This window comes from Thamnophis elegans, chromosome 13 (genome assembly GCF_009769535.1).
Source record: "Thamnophis elegans isolate rThaEle1 chromosome 13, rThaEle1.pri, whole genome shotgun sequence".
NCBI classification, from domain to species: Eukaryota; Metazoa; Chordata; class Lepidosauria; order Squamata; family Colubridae; genus Thamnophis; species Thamnophis elegans.
The window spans coordinates 12,548,054-12,567,107 of NC_045553.1; the positions used below are offsets into that span (position 1 = coordinate 12,548,054).

Below are 19,054 nucleotides of genomic sequence, written 5' to 3' on the forward strand. Positions count from 1 at the left end.
CACACAAACGAACCAACCACAATTATAATATATTACCGCTCCCACTCAGTTGGAACAAGATGTGCTGGATGGAAGTGAAATTTTGAAATCGTGGCTTTTATCCAAGACAAATTACATTGTAGGGAAGATGTTTTATTGTATAAACCATATTAAAAAAAATCTCCTTGCAAGCTCAGCTCAACTCAGCTCCCTGGGGTTTTTGTGTTGAGATAGTCCTCGACTTATGACCACAGGGGAGTCCACCATTTATATTGCTAAGCAAGATATTTATGAGATTTACCCCATTTTATTATCTTTCTTGACACGGTGGTTAAGTGAATCGCTGCAGGTCTTAAGTCGGGAACATGGTTGTTAAGTGAATCTGGCTCCACCCCTTTGAATTTGACTGTCAAAAGATCACAAAAGGGGATCGCGCAGCGACCATCATAAATAATGAACCGGTTGCCAAGCTTCTGCATTTTGATCACAACCATGTGGGATGTTGCAATGGTCGTAAGTGTGAAAATCACTGACTTTTTTTCCAGTACTGTTGTAACTTCAGTCACTAAATGAACTGCTGTAAGTTGAGGACTACCTGTATAACACCAGGAAGGGGGTTTTGTTTTGTAGTAATAGAATTTAGAGATAACAGATTAACAGAGTTGGAAGAGACCTTATAGGTCATCTAGTCCAACCCTGCCCCCAAGTAGGAGACCCTACGCCATTTCTGACAAGTAGCACTCCAATCTCTCTTTGAAAGCCTCCAGTGATGAAGCTCCCACAACTTCTGAAGGCAACTCATTCCATTGAATATAGAAAAACAGTGTTGGAATGGACCTTGTAGGTCATCTAGTCCAACCCCACGCCCAAGTAGGAGACCCTACACCATTTCTGACCAATGGCAGTCCAATCTTTTCTTGGAAGTCTCAAGTGATGAAACTCACAAAACTTCCAAAGGCAAATTCTGTTCCATTGGTTGATTGTTGTCACTGTCAGAAAATTTCTCCTTATTTCCAGGTTGAATCTCTCCTTGGTCAGTTTCCATCCATTATTCCTTATCTGGTCATTGGGTGTTTTGGAAAATAGCTTGACCCCCTCCTCTCTATGGCAGCCCCTCCAATATTGGAAGACAGCTATCATGTCTCCCCTGGTCCTTCTCTTCACTAGACTAGCCAGGCCCAGTTCCTGCAATCGTTCATCGTATGTTTTAGCCTCTAGTCCCCTCATCATCGTGGTTGCTCTTCTCTGCACTCTTCCTAGAGTCTCAACATCCTTTTTTATAGTGTGGTCACCAAAAGTAGATGCAATACTCTAGGTGTGGCTTTACTAAGGCTTTATAGAGTGGTATTGGTACCTCACTCGAGCTTGATTGTTAATGCAATTTAGGATTGCAATGGCTTTTTTAGCTGACACTGCACACTGCTGGCTCATATTTAGATGGTTGGCCACTAAGACTTCATCAACAACTTCCCTGCCTAGTTTACGGATTTTTTTTTTTTGCTGGTTTCCCTTCCAAATATTTGCAACACTATATGGGAAAAACCTTGCGTGCTGGTTCTTTTGAGCCTTTCCTCTCCCGAGTCTAATAAACTGTGACCCAAATAGTGTTTGTCTTTTATCATGTCCAATGAGCCAAAGATGTAATTAGCTTTAAGACATTATCAACGCTGACTCACATTCTGGCTTGCTAATGATGACTGTTTAATCTCCCTGCTTAATGCCTTCCCTTCGCATTTGGGATCTGGCAGACACACTCCTCCTTTTGGGGGGGGTTGCTCAAATCCGTCTCGCACTATTCCAACCTTGGGTGTTCAAAAATAAAATAAACACACAAACACACACACACAAACACACACACCAAGGACTGGTTGATAACGCTCCACCTGCAGTCTCAGAAATCAAAACTGTGTTGAGAGAGAGCTAAGGATAACGTGGAGCCTGGTTTTATGCAACATTATCTACAGACAGAGAGGTATACAGGAGTCGAGGTGAGTGAATGTGAACTCAGAAGAATTACTGCTTATCGTTCTTGGTTTTGGGCCTGATAGGCAGTTATATAAATAAGACAGGTAGGTGGATAGGTGGATGGAGAGAGGGGGGGATGGATGGATAGGTGGGTGGGTGGGTGGATGGATGGATGGATGGATGGATGGATGGATAGATAGATAGACAGACAGACAGACAGACAGACACATAGACAGACACATACATACATACATAGATACATAGATAGATGATGGATGGGAAGGAAGGACTAAATATTATTAGAGAGAATAAAAGATGGATGATGGATGGATGGACGGAAAGACAGACAGACAGACAGATATAGATGATGGATGGGAAGGAAGGAAGGACTAAATAGTATTAGAGATAATAAAAGATAGATAGATAGATAGATAGATAGATAGATAGATAGATAGATAGATAGATAGATAGACAGACAGACAGACAGACAGACAGATAGGAAAGAAGGAAGGAAGGAAGGAAGGAAGGAAGGACTAAACAGTATTAGAGAGAGAGAGAATAAAAGATAGATAGATGATAGATAGATAGATAGATAGATAGATAGATAGATAGATAGATAGATAGACAGACAGACAGACAGACAGACAGACAGACAGACAGAGGATGGGAAGGAAGGAAGGAAGGAAGGAAGGAAGGAAGGAAGGAAGGAAGGAAGGAAGGAAGGAAGGAAGGAAGGAAGGAAGGAAGGAAAGAAGGGACTAAATAGTATTAGAGAGAGAGAATAAACATGATGGATGGATGGATGGATGGATGGATGGATGGATGGATGGATGGATGGATGGATGGATGGGCAGGCAGATGGATGATGGATGATGGATGATGAATGATGGATGATGAATGATGGATGATGGATGATGGATGATGGATGGGAAGGAAGGAAGGAAAGAAGGAAGGAAGGATGGACCAGAGAGTATTAGAGAGAGAAAGAAAATAAACACACTGTGATGGAATGTAGTTTGGATTCCCTGGAGAAGTAAGAGAGAACTCAGTCCAGCTATTTTGTGTGAAAGAAAGAGGGTGAAGATAGCCCTCCCTAATAGTTCCCAGACAGTCTTCAATGTGGCAAGTTTCTGTCTACTGGTGGGAAATAATTTTTTAAAAAACTCAGCTTGGTAGAATCAACATATGTCCTTCCTGGTTTGGGGCCTTACAGTCAACCTAGTTCATCTTTGGACTTTCTTTCAAGATTGCATGAGTTTAAAAAGTGATCTACGTACCCAAATCCAGGGGAAAAAGGGATGCTATTTTTATTCTTGACATCTCAGGGAATTGAATCATCTTTTTAGTGATGCAATAATTGAGTCACACGATAAAGAAAAGAGCTACACGTAGATTCCAGATGGACAATCTGCTTTAAAAGCCAAAGACATTTTTCCCCTGGCAGCTAGCGTTCTCATTCTTCTCCTTTCTCTCTCTCTCTCATTCTCTCTCTCTCTCTTCTCTCTCATTCTCTCTCTTGTTCTCTCTCTCATCCTCTCTCTCTCTCATTCTCTCTCTCTCTCTCTCTCATTCTCTCTCTCTCTTCTCTCTCATTCTCTCTCTTGTTCTCTCTCTCATCCTCTCTCTCTCTCATTTTCTCTCTCTCTCTCTCATTCTCTCTCTCTCTTCTCTCTCATTCTCTCTCTTGTTCTCTCTCTCATCCTCTCTCTCATTTTCTCTCTCTCTCTCTCTCATTCTCTCTCTCTCTTCTCTCTCATTCTCTCTCTTGTTCTCTCTCTCATCCTCTCTCTCTCTCATTTTCTCTTTCTCTTCTCTCTCATTCTCGCTTTCATTCTCTCTCTCATTCTCTCTCATCCTCTCTCTCGCTCTCATTCTCTCTCTCCCTTTTATTTCTCACTCTTTCTCTCATTCTCTTTCACACTCTCGTTTTCTCTTCCTTGTTCTCTCTCTCATTCTCTCTCCCCTCTCTCACTCACTCTCTTTCTCTTTCCATCTCTCATTCTCTCTCACTCTCACTCTCTTTTTCTTATTCTCTTTCTCTCTCTCTCTCATTCAGTCTCTCACATTCTATCCCTCACATTCCCTCTCCCTCTCCTCCCTTCTCACCCCCCCTCTCACTTATTCATGACAAATCTCATTGTGGATTCCTCAGCTTCTATTCCGGAGTCTGCATGTGCTGGAGAAATGATACTGATTTTTCCAGACCACTAGACCACATCGGAGGCAATGATGAGCAAAATCATTCCGTAAGACTTCGCCCTGGCAGTTTATCGAGGACCCGTTAATGAGCTTCTGGCAGGCAGGACAAATAATATGCACAGGCTCAAGGCAGGAGACAGACTCACCCAGCCTCACGTCCTTCCCGAAGGCCCCAATTATCCCTTTTAATAGCTGACAGGGAGGCTGTGTGTGCATACAGGTATGCACAGGTAGTCCTCGTCTTACGAACGCAATTGAGACTAGAATTTCCGCTCCTAAGCACGGCGGTTGTTAAGTGAGAGGCGCCCAATTTTTACATTTACATTTATGGTTTTTTTTTGGTTGAGTGAATCAGGAGGTCATTAAGCAAATCTGACTTTTCCCCCATTGATTTTACTTGGCGGAAACTAACTGGTAAGGTCGTAAGTGGGGATCATAGTACCTGGGATGGTGCAACTGTCATAAACTGTTGTTAAGCATCTGAATTTTGATCATATGACCATGGATGGTCATAAGTGTGAAAAACGGACCTGACTCGCTTTTTTCAGTGCTGTTGTAACTTCAAATGGCACAAAATGAACCGTTGTAAGTTGAGGACTCCCTCCCAAATGCACAACATTTGGTTCCAACTTTAGATTCTCTTAAGCAACAGTGGCAAAGATACCAAACCTAAAACCAGAGCATGGAAATCGCAGAACTGCGGGGCACTTTTGTCTCAAAGGAAGAGTCGGCGGAATGACTTCTAACATGTTTTGCAACCCAGATGCTTCATTTTTGCGTTTGGAGACTTTGGGCTCTTGTACAGGGAGGAATCTCTACCGCATTCATTTACCATCTTTGAGGAGCAAATAGCAATGGCACTTAGACTGATATGCCGCTTTACAGTGCTTCCCAGCCCTCTCTAAGCGGTTTACAGAGTCAGCCTCTTGCCCCCAACAATCTGGGTCCTCATTTTACCAACCTCGGAAGGATGGAAGGCTGAGTCACTACTGCATTCTAACCACTGCGCCCCCACACCAGAGGGTGTCTTTCTATCTGTCTGTCTGTCTTTTTCTTTCTCTCTCTTTCTTTCTTTCTCTTCCTTCCTTCCTTCTTTCTCTTTCTTTCTCTCTCTTTCTTTCCCTCCCTCCCTTCCTTCCCACAGCAAAAGCACTTAGACTTATATACCGCTTCACAGTGCTTTTGCAGCCCCCTCTAAGTGGTTTATAGAGTCAGCCTGTTGCCCCTAACAATCTGGGTCCTCATTTTGCCCACCTCGGAAGGAGGGAAGGCTGAGTCAACCTTGAGCTGGTCAGAATCGAATTGCTGGCAGTTGGCAGAGTTTGCCTGCAATACTGCATTCTAACCACTGCGCAACATGGATGGATGGATGGAAAAGGAAGAGTAATAGAAAGAGCACTTAGACTTTTATACCGTGCTTTCACAGCCCTCTCTAAGTGGTTTACAGAATCAGCCTCTTGCCCCCAACAATCTGAGTCCTCATTTTACCCACCTCGGAAGGAGGGAAGGCTGAGTCAACCTTGAGCTGATGAGGATCGAACTGCCAAACTTCAGGCAGCTGGCAGTTCAGCAGAAGTAGCCTGCAGCACTGCATTCTAACCACTGCGCCACTGTGGCAAAGTGGTTGGAGTGGTTGGAACGCAGGGCAGGAGGTGACCAAGCCCACGTTTGAGACCCAAGAGTTGCCATGGGCAGGGTTGAGCTACCGTCCTTCAGCTCCTGCCAGGGACGCGAAAGAAGCCCTCAACCGGGCATTCCCAAAGCAATGGTGATGTCACAAGCTAATTGTCAGGCCTGGAAACCACCTTTTGAATTGGGCCTTCAGGCCTGCCCCATTTTCTTCTGTGGGAAAATAGGAGGGGGGAATTCTATGGAGTATGGGAGAGATATAAATAACATTCCTTTCTCACAGAGTCAAGGACGTCTTGCCCTGCACCTGGAGTGGTATGACTGGGAGGCATCTCCAATTGGGATGGTGCCTGATTGGACCATGGGATGGACATGTGGGTGCTGGGGCAGGGTGTTGAACTTTCACTTGGGTGGGGAAAACCTGGAGGCTTTCAGATTCAGGTTTTCCCGGATGTGCCAACGTGACATCGCTAATGAAATAGAACTTTGAGGAAACTCAAGCCTCTGAGTCTTCTTTCCTTAGGGGTGTTACTTGGAACCCTGACACTAATCTTTCAACCTGGAAGCCCCTCGGTGTGTTTGACACCAATGCAACAAACAAACAAACAAACCTACTATCCTTGATTAGGAACTATCAAGGAACTATCCTTCAGCCATGGTAGTGCAGTGGTTAGAGTGAATTAATGCAGGCTACTTCTGTTGTCTGCCAGCTGCCAGCAGTTTGGAAGATCAAATCTTACCAGGCTTCCATCCTTCCGAGATGGGTCAAATGAGGACCCAGATTGTTGGGGGCAAGAGGGTGACTCTGTCAACCGCTTAGAGAGGGCTGGAAAGCACTGTGAAGTTGTATATAAGTCTAAGTGCTATTGCTATTGCTATTGTCCTTCCTTCCTTGCTTCCTTCCTTCCATCCATCCATCCATCCATCCACCCACCCACCCAGGTGTGCACTGATCAGAATGCAGTATTGCATGCAAACTCTGCCCATTACCAACAGTTCAATTCTGACCAACTCAAGGTTGAGTCAGCCTTCCAGCCTTCCAAGGTGGGTCAAATGAGGACCCAGATTGTTGGGGGCAAGAGGCTGACTCTGTAAACAGCTCAAAGAGAGGTGTAAAGCACTGTGAAGCAATATATAAGTCTAAGTGCTATTGCTATTTTTCACACTTATGACTGTTGCAGCCTCCCTTCCTTCCCTCCTTCCTCCCTTCCTCCCTCCCTCCTTCTCTCCCTCCCTCCCTTTCTTTCCATGGTTAGAATGCAGTATTGCAGGCTAATTCTGCCCACTGCAGCAGTTCGATCCTGACCAGCTCAAGGTTGGCTCAGCTTTCCATCATTCTGAGGTTAGTAAAATAGGGACCCAGATTGTTGGGGCAAGAGGCTGACTCTGCAAACCACTAAGGGAGGGCTATAAAGTGGTATATAAGTCTAAGTGCTGTTGCTATTGCTTGAATAGAGAACTGGTGTTGATTCTGCAACCTTCATCTGCCAGGCATGACCCATCACAGAAGCAAATAAAACCACCTCCGCTACTCGCTTACAAGATTGATGAGTAAAGTCCTTGAAGCTTAGTCTCCCGCTGAAATCAAAATTTGCTTAGTGAGCTCAGGTCATCCGATCGGTAAGCCGTGACGAGGCCCGATTGATGCTCTCCTTCAATGTGCCATTCATTGGACCAGCACGGGCTCAACGTCCCGCGTGCCAGGGAAAACTGTTGGCAACAATCAGACCAATTTGTTCTTGCCAGCTGCAACAAGGCAAACTTGCTCTCCAGCAAATAGTCTTGCTGCCAACCAACTTCCTCCCCGGGATCCTTTGGCGCACAGGGGCAAATTTGTGTACACAAATTCCGGTTTGGTGCTTGCCAGCTGGAATTATAAGATGCGTTATGAAGCCCTTTCTGTAAGGAGCTCTTGGTTACTTAAAACCCCGCCCAAGTGATAAAGTACGTTGAGTATCCTTTGATAAATATTCATTATGTACTCCGGCCCCTGTCCTTGTGTTTGCTACAGCAAGCAAGCATTCTTCAGCGCAGATAAGAAATTATCTAGGACTGTCTCTCTTGCCAGAACGAAGAGAAAAATATCTGTGCCCAGTGCTGCATATTTTTAGTTTCAAGTTCATTTTCTTGTGTCACCGGTCCTAAAGGGCTAAAAATATCTCATGCTGTGCTAATCAACAGCGAAGGTTATTGTCGCGTTCCCAGTCTATAAATGCACCTGATGAATCTTGCAAATTTCTGCCATAGCAAATACCAAACGAGAGGAGCCAGGCAAGACAGAAGATTGACAGGCTCCAAAGGCTGAATGGGAGGAGGAGGAGGAGGAGGAGGAGGAGGAGGAGGAGGAGGAGGAGGCAAGGAAGGAAAGAAGGGAAGGAAGAGAAGAATAGAAGGAAGAAGACAAGAAGGAAAGGAGAAGGAAAAGGAAAAGGAAGGATGAAAGGAAGAGGCAAAAGAGAATAATGGGGGGAGGAGGAGAAAGATAAGTGTAGGAAGCCCCCCTCCCCAGATTAATATTCTTTATTCTTAATATTAAAAAGAGGCAGGATAGAATATTTTCCCAAAGGAGAAATGGAGAAAAATATTAACAAACAGAAAAAGCAGCCCCAGACTTCCTACCATAGGAAAACAGCTTCAAATTAAGAATCTTGAAGAGGCTGGCCTTTAGGAATGCAGATTTGGAATAGATCAGTGGAATGCAACAAATGCAAATATAAACAAGGCACATTCTACCATATGTGGTGGACGTGCCCAAAAGCCAGGAAATATTGGAGTAAAATAAAGACATGGATAGAAAAAATTACGAAACAAAAAATTGAATTGAGACCAGAACTATTTCTATTAGGTATGATAAGAGAGGACATGTAAGAAAATCCAATATTTCATACTCCATAACAGTGTTTCTCAACCTTGGCAACTTGAAGATGTCTGGACTTCAACTCCCAGAATTCCCCAGCCAGCGAATGCTGGCTGGGGAATTCTGGGAGTTGAAGTCCGGACATCTTCAAGTTGCCAAGGTTGAGAAACACTGCTCTATATAATAACCGTGGCAAGAATTACATTTGCTCAAAACTGGAAACAAGATAGTATCCCTTCTGATGTAATGGTAATAAAAAAGGTACTTAATTGTGCTGAGATGGACAGGCTAACTATGGAACTAAAAGATAGAGAAGAAACAGAGTACTATACAATCTGTAACATATGGTATAATTGCCTAGAAAACAGAAGTAAAGAGCATTCATAAAGATTACTGGAGAGGTATAATAAAATATTGTATATATTTATAAATGTTGATGTGGTAATGTACATACATGAATAAGCATACAGTACATAGAATAATGATGTATAAAGAAAGTTGAAATAGCCATGATGTAAATATGAATGATAGTGATACTGAAATGCTGTTAAGAGTGGACATGTGGTGTTAAGGTTGAAATATGTGTAATAAAAATCTTTAAAAAATAAAAATAAACTCATTATCATTTACAAAAAAAAAGGAATGCAGATTTGGTATCCATTCACAAAGACAGAGCAATCAAAGCCTTCAGCCACAAGCTCCCACAGAAGGCTGGAGCTGATGGGATTAAGAATGTACATTCCCCCCACCCAAACTTTAAGGACGGGGCAGGACCTTTAGGACATAATAGGATTAACCCACCACAATTAGAATAGTAAAAGACACAAGGCTTACTACATCGCACAAGCCCCTGGAGCATCTGTGAACCATATAGAGAACCATCCACCCACTCAGCCATTTTGTCAGCCACTCCAGAAAAATGCTGCTTTCACTGGAGTTTCTGGAAACCAAATAAACCTTCTTTCCTTGCAGTCAGCCTCCATTTTCTTTCCAGTGCCTTTCCCTTGGCTTGGAACATGCACCGGATTTTTCTTCCAACAGAAGGAAGGAGAGAAGGAAAGAGAAGAAAGAGGAAAGAAGAAAGGAAGGAAGGAAGGAAGGAAGGAAGGAAGGAAGGAAGGAAGGAAGGAAGGAAGGAAGGAAGGAAATACTTTGCTTAGCACTCAGCAAAAAATTGCTTGTGAAATTCAAATAAAGGGATTCTTTACAAAATAATCCCAAGAGTACCACTTAGATGGGATTCCAATTTTTAACCCTCTGCCTAAACTATATTTTTCAAAAAGTTCATAACAGCCAACTTCACTGGACATTCAGATGTATTTTAATGCCTGTGATCTTCACAAAATTGGATGTTATCTTTTCCTTTGGGATTAGATAAACAGCGCTAATCCTTTGGGATTAGATAAACAACACTGCAGAATTCATCCAACCTTGATTCACAACACAATTCCTTCTTTTTTTAAAAAAATAATAATCAGATTTTATGACTCTGGACTCAGCATTCAGCAGCAGTTCAGATAGAATATAGAATAACAGAGCTGGAAGGGACTTTGGAGGTCTTCTAGTCCAATCCCCTGCTTAGGCAGGAAATCCTACACCACTTTAGACAGATGGTTATCCAACATCTTCTTAAAAACTTCCACTGTTGGAGCACTCACAACTTCTGGAGGCAAGATGTTCTTGGGAATTTAAACTCCTGTTAATAATATTTTTTTTTTTTAAAAAAAAAGGAAAGCAAACTTACTTTAAGGCATTAGCCTCTCCATGGACCTTATAATTTTCAGCACTTATTCTCGAAATTACTCTGGTCACGGCAATAAGGATGCAGATATTAACCTATCAAAATGAAAATAATAAAGGACTGTATCAGGAAAGTAAATCACCAGGTCGTAAGGGGTAGGGGGAAGCTTGGATATACACACCCAGTTAAGATAACGGCAAAGGTTCCCCTCGCGCATATGTGCTAGTCTTTCCTGACTCTAGGGGGCAGTGCTCATCTCCATTTCAGGTTCCTATTTTTCTACTTGCATTTTTTAACGTGCTTTCGAACGGCTAGGTTGGCAGAAGCTGGGACAAGTAATGGGAGCTCACTTCGTTACACAGCGCTAGGGATTTGAACCGCCAAACTGCCAACCTTTCTGATCGACAAGCTCAGCGTCCTAACCACTGAGCCAGCACATGCATGCATGTATACACACACAAACACATACCATGTAACTCAGAATTATTTCAAGTTACCCCCTGTGTGAGTCTCTCTTCTTCCCCTTTAAATATATATGTACTAAGGAATGCTTTGCTGAAGACTTACTTTAAGCCTTTTGTATGCAAAACATGTCCCCCCACTCGAGAGCCTTTTATAGTCCTTTCCCATAAAAATCACATTTTAGGCTCCATATAATGATTCTCCCAAAGCGCTAATATCTCAGATATTATGAAGTAGAACAAAGTAATCTTCCTCCCCCAAACGCTCTTAAAAGGTGTTCTTCTAAAAAAAAAAAGTTCAAACTCAGAGATATCCCTGGGGATCGGAAGGCTAAACCTTGGAGAAAGGAATTGCAGAATGAAAAAGAGGACATCCACCCATCCTCTTCGTCAACCAGATCAGAGGTGGTATTCAGCTAGTTCTGGCTGGTTCTGGCAACCAGTAGTGGGAATTTTGAGTAGTTTGGAGAACCGGCAAATATCACCTCTGGCTGGCTCCACCCCATCTATTTGCTGCCTCCCGAATCCCAGCTGATCGGTTGGGTTTTTTTCTCTTGCCCTGAGCAGGTTAGTGGGGTGGGGTGGAAATGGAGATTTACACTATCCTTGCCCTGGAGTGGGGTGGGAAGGGAATGGAAATTTTACAGTATTCTTGCCCTGGAGTGGGGTGGAAATGGAGATTTTACATAATCCTTGCCCTGGAGTGGGGTGGGAAGGGAAATTTTACATAATCCTTGCCCGGGAGTGGGAAGGGAATGGAGATTTTACAGTATTCTTGTCCTGGAGTGGGGTGGGAAGGGAAGGGAAATTTTACATAATCCTTGCCCTGGAGTGGGAAGGGAATGGAGGTTTTACAGTATCCTTGCCCTGGAATGAGGTGGGAATGGAGATTTTACAATATCCTTGCCCTGGAGTGAGGTAGAAATGGAGATTTTGCAATATCCTTACCCTGGAGTGGGGTGGGAAGGGAAGGAAAATTTTACATAATCCTTGCCCTGGAGTGGGGTAGAAATTGAGATTTACAGTATCCTTCCCCTGCCATGCCCACCAAGCCACACCAACAAGGCATGCCATGAGCACAGAACCAGTAATGATTTTTTTTAATCCCACCACTGAACCGGATGCCAGTGGATACGCTGGTTGAGGATTATGGGGACTGGAGTCTAACATGGGGAACATCTCCTGAGCGGAAGCTATTCCTCCTCAAATGAAAGTCCAGTCAAATCTTTATTGATGTGGTTCAAAAACTGGGATGTACACAAAAACCACATGAACAAAATTGTGATAGAACAAGATCAGCACAGGACCAACAATATCCCTGCACAATACTGATTGTGTGTGGTGGAATCCAGTGCTGAGTTGTATAATTCATTGGTATGTAGAAAGTGACCCCCAAGGGATCCACCTTAAATCTTCACAGTATTTATCTAATAGTTATGCAAAGAGTACTTTAGTCTGGCACGATTCCTGTCTGCAGGCGAATGGCAATAAAGAAACTACTCTGAGCGATTTATGATAATGTTTGTGGCTCTCTACACCTGACATTGGACTGCATTCTAACATTTAAACTCCAACGTTCAGCATTCATGTTTAAAATCCCAACTCTTAGTAGGCAACTGAGCCAATCAGCTTCCTAGGGTGAGAAAAATAATGACAGTTCCCCCTCGCCCCATTGAATAACGTTCTGCAAATAAATGTCTTTATTAAGCAGCCATCCAAGGAAAGTCAGATAATAGATGGTGCCTTTCCTTTCACTGGGATTCTGGCATCTATTCTCCATCTCCATAATTAGTTGGAAATATAAACTCCTTGCTCACCTTCCCATTATTTAGCCAATAGTTAACAATTGCTCACAGCTGCCAATTGGACTCGGTTTGAGATATATGTGGTCTATAAAACTTGCAAACCAGTCAAATTATAATGGGGGGGGGGGGAGTACGTTTGAAAGGGATTGTAGTTCATATGCAGAGTTGCCCAGATTTCATTCTTGGCTAATTTCTGCTATAAGAATGCTTTTCTCTTATGACAAATGCACAGCATAAAAATGTGACAGCCACATGTTTGGGCTAAGATAACTGGAAAGCCATGTGTGAACTTTGCTTGAGTTTCTGATTTGAAGATGGACAGTACCCCAAGGCTCTGTTTTAGGCCCATTACCTTCAACTGGTGCGCCAGTTGCGGCCCTACCTGAACCGGGAGGCCCTCACAACAGTCACTCGAGCCCTTGTGATCTCTAGGCTGGAATACTGCAATGTGCTCTACATGGGGCTGCCCTTGAAGAGCATCCGGCGACTTCAGCTAGTCCAGAATGCGGCCGCGCGAGTGATCGTGGGCGCACCACGGTTTGCCCACATAACACCGATCCTCCGTGAGCTGCGCTGGCTACCTGTTGATCGTCGGGTGCACTTCAAGGTCCTACTTACCACCTATAAAGCGCTCCATGGTAGTGGATCTGGCTATCTGAGAGACCGCCTTCTGCCAATCACCTCCCTGCGTCCCATCAGATCGCACAGGGTAGGCCTCCTCCGAATTCCATCTGCCAGTCAGTGCCAACTGGCGACTACGCGGAGGAGAGCCTTCTCAGTTGCAGCTCCGACACTATGGAACAACCTCCCCGTGGAGATCCGCACCCTCACCACAGTCCAGGCCTTCCGCACGGCCCTCAAGATCTGGCTATCCCGTCAGGCCTGGGGATAGGATTTATTCTCACCCCGCCCGAATGTTGAGTGAATGTTGTGTTTTATGGTTAATTTTTTTTACTCACGTTTTTCTTTTAAGTTTTGTCTTGCACTCCCTTCCCTCATTGTTGTAAGCCGCCCTGAGTCCCCTCAGGGAAAAGGGCGGCCTATAAATGTTCAATAAATACCTAAATACCTAAAATTCAACATCTTCATCAATAATTTGGATGAGGGGATAAATGGGGAACTCGTCAGATGACACCAAGCTGGCAGGAATAGCCAACACTCCAGAAGATAGACTCAAGATACAGAAGGATCTTGACAGACTTGTCAATATCTACTATTGGTATTGTCATAAATGTAAAATACCAATAGTAGATTCTTTCAATGTGGTAGTAGTTACAAGCAGAACACAAGCAGGAGGGAACAGTTTCATCTCAAAGTTCAGAGCAGGCAAATGCAGTTTCAGTTTTGATTCTCAGCACAGACGCAGGTCTGTTTAAGCTCCCATTGGCTGATTTGGTTTCTGTGCCTATTCATTGGCTGACCTTGTTACCATGTCTCTCCCAGTTATGAATATTCTAACAGGTTGCTATCTCCCAAAGTTAACTACATCACAGGGAAAAACTTTGAGGGGGCTTTCCTAGTCTGTGAGGTCCTACAGCCTACAGATTTGAACATTGGGTGCTGTCTAACAAAATGAAATTCAATGGTGAAAAAAGTGAGGTTCTACATTTAGGCAAGAAAAACAAAATGCACAGATACAGTATATGTGGCACCTGGCTCAATAGTAGTAACTGTGAGAGGAATCTTGGAGTCCCAGTGGGCCACCATTTAAATAGGAGTCAGCTGTATGCAGCAGTTGCCAAAAAAGCTAACACAGTTCTAGGCTGCATCAACAGAGGGATAGAATCAAGATCATGTGAAGTATTAATACCACTCTATAATCCCTTGGTAAGGCCACACTTGGATTATGGCATCCAGTTTTGGTTGCCACAGTGTAAAAAAAGATGTTGAGACTCTGGAAAGAGTGCAGAGAACAGCAACAAAGAGGATTAGGGGACTGGAGGCTAAAACATATGAAGAACGGTTGCAGGAACTGGATATGTCTAGTTTGATGAAAGGAAGGGCTAGGGGAGACATGATAGCAGTCTTCCAATATCTCAGGGGCTGCCACAAAGAAGAGAGAGTCAAACTATTTTCCAAAGCACCTGAAGGCAGGACAAGAAGCAATGGGTGGAAATTAAGGAGAGAAGCAACTTAGAACTGAAGAGAAATTTCCTGACAGTGAGAACAATTAATCAGTGGAACAACTTGCCTCCAGAAGTTGTGAATGCACACTTGACATTTTTAAGAAGGTGTTGGATATTCATTTGTCTGAAGTGGTGTAGGGTTTCCTGCCTAAGCAGGGGTTGGACTAGACGACCTTCATATCCCTTCCAACTCTGTTATTTTAACTGTAATTCATGTTAAAGGAGCAATCCTGACATTCGTCCCTTATCCTTATTTTATTCATTATCTTTTCCTCTTATTTGCTTTCACAGCTGGGACCTTTCTAGGTCTTAAGGACTCTCAGATATGGAATTTTATTTAGATATGGTGGAGACTCTCATGGTTTGTCAGGTCTTTGAAATAGATGACGTGTCAACCCTACAGCTGACTTGACTGAGGCCATTTTGAGGCTTCAGAGCTGTCACAACTAGGATAGGGAGGGGGGAGTAGAGATAGCTGGGGATTTGTAGGCAAAACAAAATACTTTCTCTTGGGAACCAAGGATGTTCCAGCAGGTGCTTACAAGGAGGGGACTGAGCTCACCTAGCAACTGGACTGTATCCTGATTGGACCCTTGTGACTGATGGTTTTGAGAAAGTGAAAAGCTGCCACTTTTAATTAGGTGAAAACCACAGGAACATTTAGAGTTGGTTTTCACCAGCCTGTGACAATATGGCATATCCAATAAAGCTATTGTCAGCCTTTACAGTATGCTGTCAGGCATGCTATGGAGGGCCGTGGTCGCTCAGTGGCTAAGACACTGAGCTTGTCGATCAGAAAGGTCGACGGTTCGAATCCCTAGCGCCGCGTAACGGAGTGAGCTCCTGTTACTTGTCCCAGCGTCTGCCAACTTAGCAGTTCGAAAGCACGTAAAAATGCAAGTAGAAAAATAGGAACCACCTTTGGTGGGAAGGGAACAGCGTTCCGTGCACCTTTGGTGTTTAGTCATGCTGGCCACATGACTACAGAGAAATCTTCGGACAGCGCTGGCTCTTCGGCTTTGAAAAGGAGATGAGCAATGCCCCCTAGAGTCGGGAACGACTAGCACATATGTGTGAGGGGAACCTTTACCTTTAATAAAGCTATTCTTTGAGGAATCTACCTGACTTGGAGTTTTGCTTGCTGTGGGTATGTTACTTGGAACACTGACAACAGGTCAGGAAAGAGAAGAGTTTCTAGAATTCTGCTTCTGAATCCCCTCCCCCCACTTTTTTTCTTTCTTTCTTTCCTCCCTCCTTCCTTCCTTCTTTCCTTCCTTCTTTTTTTTTGCTAAACTTTACTTTTTAAAAACGGATTCGTGAGAGTGTGGGAGATATTGTTTCTCTTCCTCGTCCATTTTGACAAGCCTGATTCAGGAATTGCAAAGGTTTGACGTTGCTTATTGCCAAGGAATCACATTCAATTTCGCCAAACCTTCCTGGAAAAGAGCAAAGTGGACTACAGTTCATTGCCGCAGTGTATGATTTCACACACTGCAACGTCTAAAACTCAACCAAAAAACCATACAAGCTTATGAGATTCCCTTCTTCACGTCCAAATGTTGCTCCAGCAAATAACCAAGTAGTTTCAGGCACATAGGCAAACAACGGGCATCTTAGCCCAGTTTGAACAAACAAATTAGATCTGAATAGCTTTATTAATGTTCTAACCGGATGGAGCAAAAAATCCATTTGACTCCTGCTTACAAATAAATCCCTGAACAACTATCAGCTTGTTACATCAGGAAGTGCTCTGTTCTCGCTTTCTCTTTCCAGATATTTGTAATATCTGACCTTGGAAAATAGGAAAATGCAACACAACCAAGGAAAAAGTCAGATAAAAGGCAGCTTATCCCACAGCAGAACTTCGGGTGTGCCAAATACCTTAGAAGAGTTCCTCCCTAATTTGGGAGCTGTAAAGAGAATAACCGAATAAAGCAGTTGGGAGGGAACTTGGAGGTCTTCTAGTCCAACCCCCTGCTCAAGCAGGAAATCCTATACCATTTCACACAAATGGCTCTCCAATCTCTTCTTAAAAACCTCCAGTGTTGGAGTATCCACAACTTATGGAGGCAAGTCATTTCACTGATTTATTGTTCTCACTGTCGAGAAATTTCTCCTTAGTTCTAAGTTGCTTCTCTCCTTGGTTAGTTTCCATCTATTGCTTCTTGTCCTGCCTTCAGGTGCTTTAGAGAATAGGTTGACCCCACCTTTTCATTGTTCAAGATTGATCCCCCCCCCCTCTTCTTGAAATGTTGAGCAGACAGGATTGTGAGAGGGAGACAACACAGTGCAACAGATGTTATGGAATGGCCCTACCATAAGTGCCATGATGGGTGCAACCAGCAGAAGCACCTAAGCTAAGCTAAAACTGAAGATAACCGCATTGCGAATGAGATACTCTATCACATAGTTTTCTCTAGAGATGCTAAGGGTGAATCTTGGATCTTTTCTAGATGCAAAATTGAGACTCAGAATTGGTCCTTCTGTTTAGGCCAAAAAGGTTGGGCAGTTTAACAGACTTGGCCACTATTTGTATTCATCATGGTTATACAATACAATACAATAGCAGAGTTGGAAGGGGCCTTGGAGGTCTTCTAGTCCAACCCCCTGCCTAGGCAGGAAACCCTATACCGTTTCAGACAGATGGCTATCCAACGTCGTCTTAAAGACTTCCAGTCAGGGGCATTCACAACCTCTGGAGGCAAACTGTTCCACTGATTAATTGTTCCAACTGTCAGGAAATTTATCCTTGCTTCTCTCCTGGATTAATTTCCACCCATTGCTTCTTGTCCTGGCCTCAGGTGCCTTGGAGAATAATTTGACTCCCTCTTCTTTGTGGCAGCCCCTGAGATATTGGAAGACTGCTATCATGTCTCCCCTGGTCCTTCTTTTCATTAAACTAGACATACCCAGTTCCTGCAACTGTTCTTCATATGTTTTAGCCTCCAGTCCCCTAATCATCTTTGTTGCTCTTCTCTGCACTCTTTCTAGAGTCTCCACATCTTTTTTCACATCATTGCGACCAAAACTGAATGCAGTATTCCAAGGGTGGCCTTACCAAAGCCTTATAAAGTGGTATTAAAATGGTTTATGGAATGGGAGTGGTGTGGTGGCTTAGAGGTGGAGCTCTTGCCTCACAATCTGGAGGCCATGAGTTTGATCATAGGCAGAGGCAGATATTTCTCTCTCTAGGCACAATGAGAATATATCTGCCGAACAAAACTCTGCATTGGCGACAGGAAAGGCATCCGGCCAGTAAATACTCAGCTCCATTCTATTGGCCAGACTCCACCCCGCAAGGGATTATGGGGTCATTAAAAGGAGATGATGATGATGATGGTTTATGGAATGGGCCAAAATAGGAGCATTCACATCACATTGTCATAAGCCATGCCTTTCCAAGCCATAATTGCTGGTTACAAGTTAGCAACATTATCTCTTAGCATAATGAACTCAGTAATGGATGAAATCTGAATTTCCTTGACATGTCCAGTGGGGCATCTCTCCTTGAAAAACTAAACTAAACAACCAGGGATTCCTTCTGGTTCCTTTATCTGGGTCAGGAGAGAGAAGAATAGATTTCCAATCATCAGAAACTTGTCGAAATATTCATGAATTGGAATGGAGATGTGGTAACAAGGTCAGCCAATAAATGGGCATAGCAATTGGGTCAGCCAATGAGGACTCTTTAGGAAGTCAAACAGTATTTGCTGGAGGCAGCAGGGAGGCTGGGCGTGGCTTAGCAAACAAGTCTGGTCTAATCTGTCTGCTGAATTGAAACTAAAACTCATCCAAACTGCTCTCTCCTCTCTGCCACGTTGGAAGAATCTGCTGTTGGTATTGTACATTTATTCATATGTTATTATGCATACAAAGAAGTTCATGAATCCTGCTGAATCAGTCTGTGCATTCTGGGTTTGATTATTTCTGGGTTTGATTATTTCTGCAACAAACTGTGACAAAACTCTTTTTAAAAAAAGTCAGTTGAAGAGGCTCCTGGAAATGCAAGCTCTCAGTTTCTATGATTTTTTTTTTCTCCGAGTTCTTTAATGCCCTCCATTGGAGTGGAGAGATGACTAAGCTCCTGTCTGTCATCATTAATAGGCACTTGTGAGTTGTTGTGACTGCGAGATCGTTTATAAGCTCAGACACAAAATCGTTTTGCAGATGGTGCTCATTGCATCTGTGGATGTTGTTATCGGGACCTCTCCCATGTAGGAGATGGTCTCCGAGCAGCTTATATTTTGGGAATAGCTGCGCACCACGTCAAATGGATAAAACGCAAACACCTG

The 19,054-nt window shown here is 43.5% G+C and overlaps 1 protein-coding gene across 1 annotated transcript in view; it reads right to left on the reverse strand.

Moving 5' to 3' along the window:
- ADGRD1 (adhesion G protein-coupled receptor D1) overlaps positions 1–19,054 on the reverse strand; it is a 160,126-nt gene that overhangs the window by 18,778 nt on the left and 122,294 nt on the right. The window contains exon 22 of the mRNA XM_032229623.1: positions 10,374–10,465. Coding sequence (XP_032085514.1) covers positions 10,374–10,465 — 92 coding nt within the window. The remainder of the gene's footprint in view (positions 1–10,373; positions 10,466–19,054) is intronic.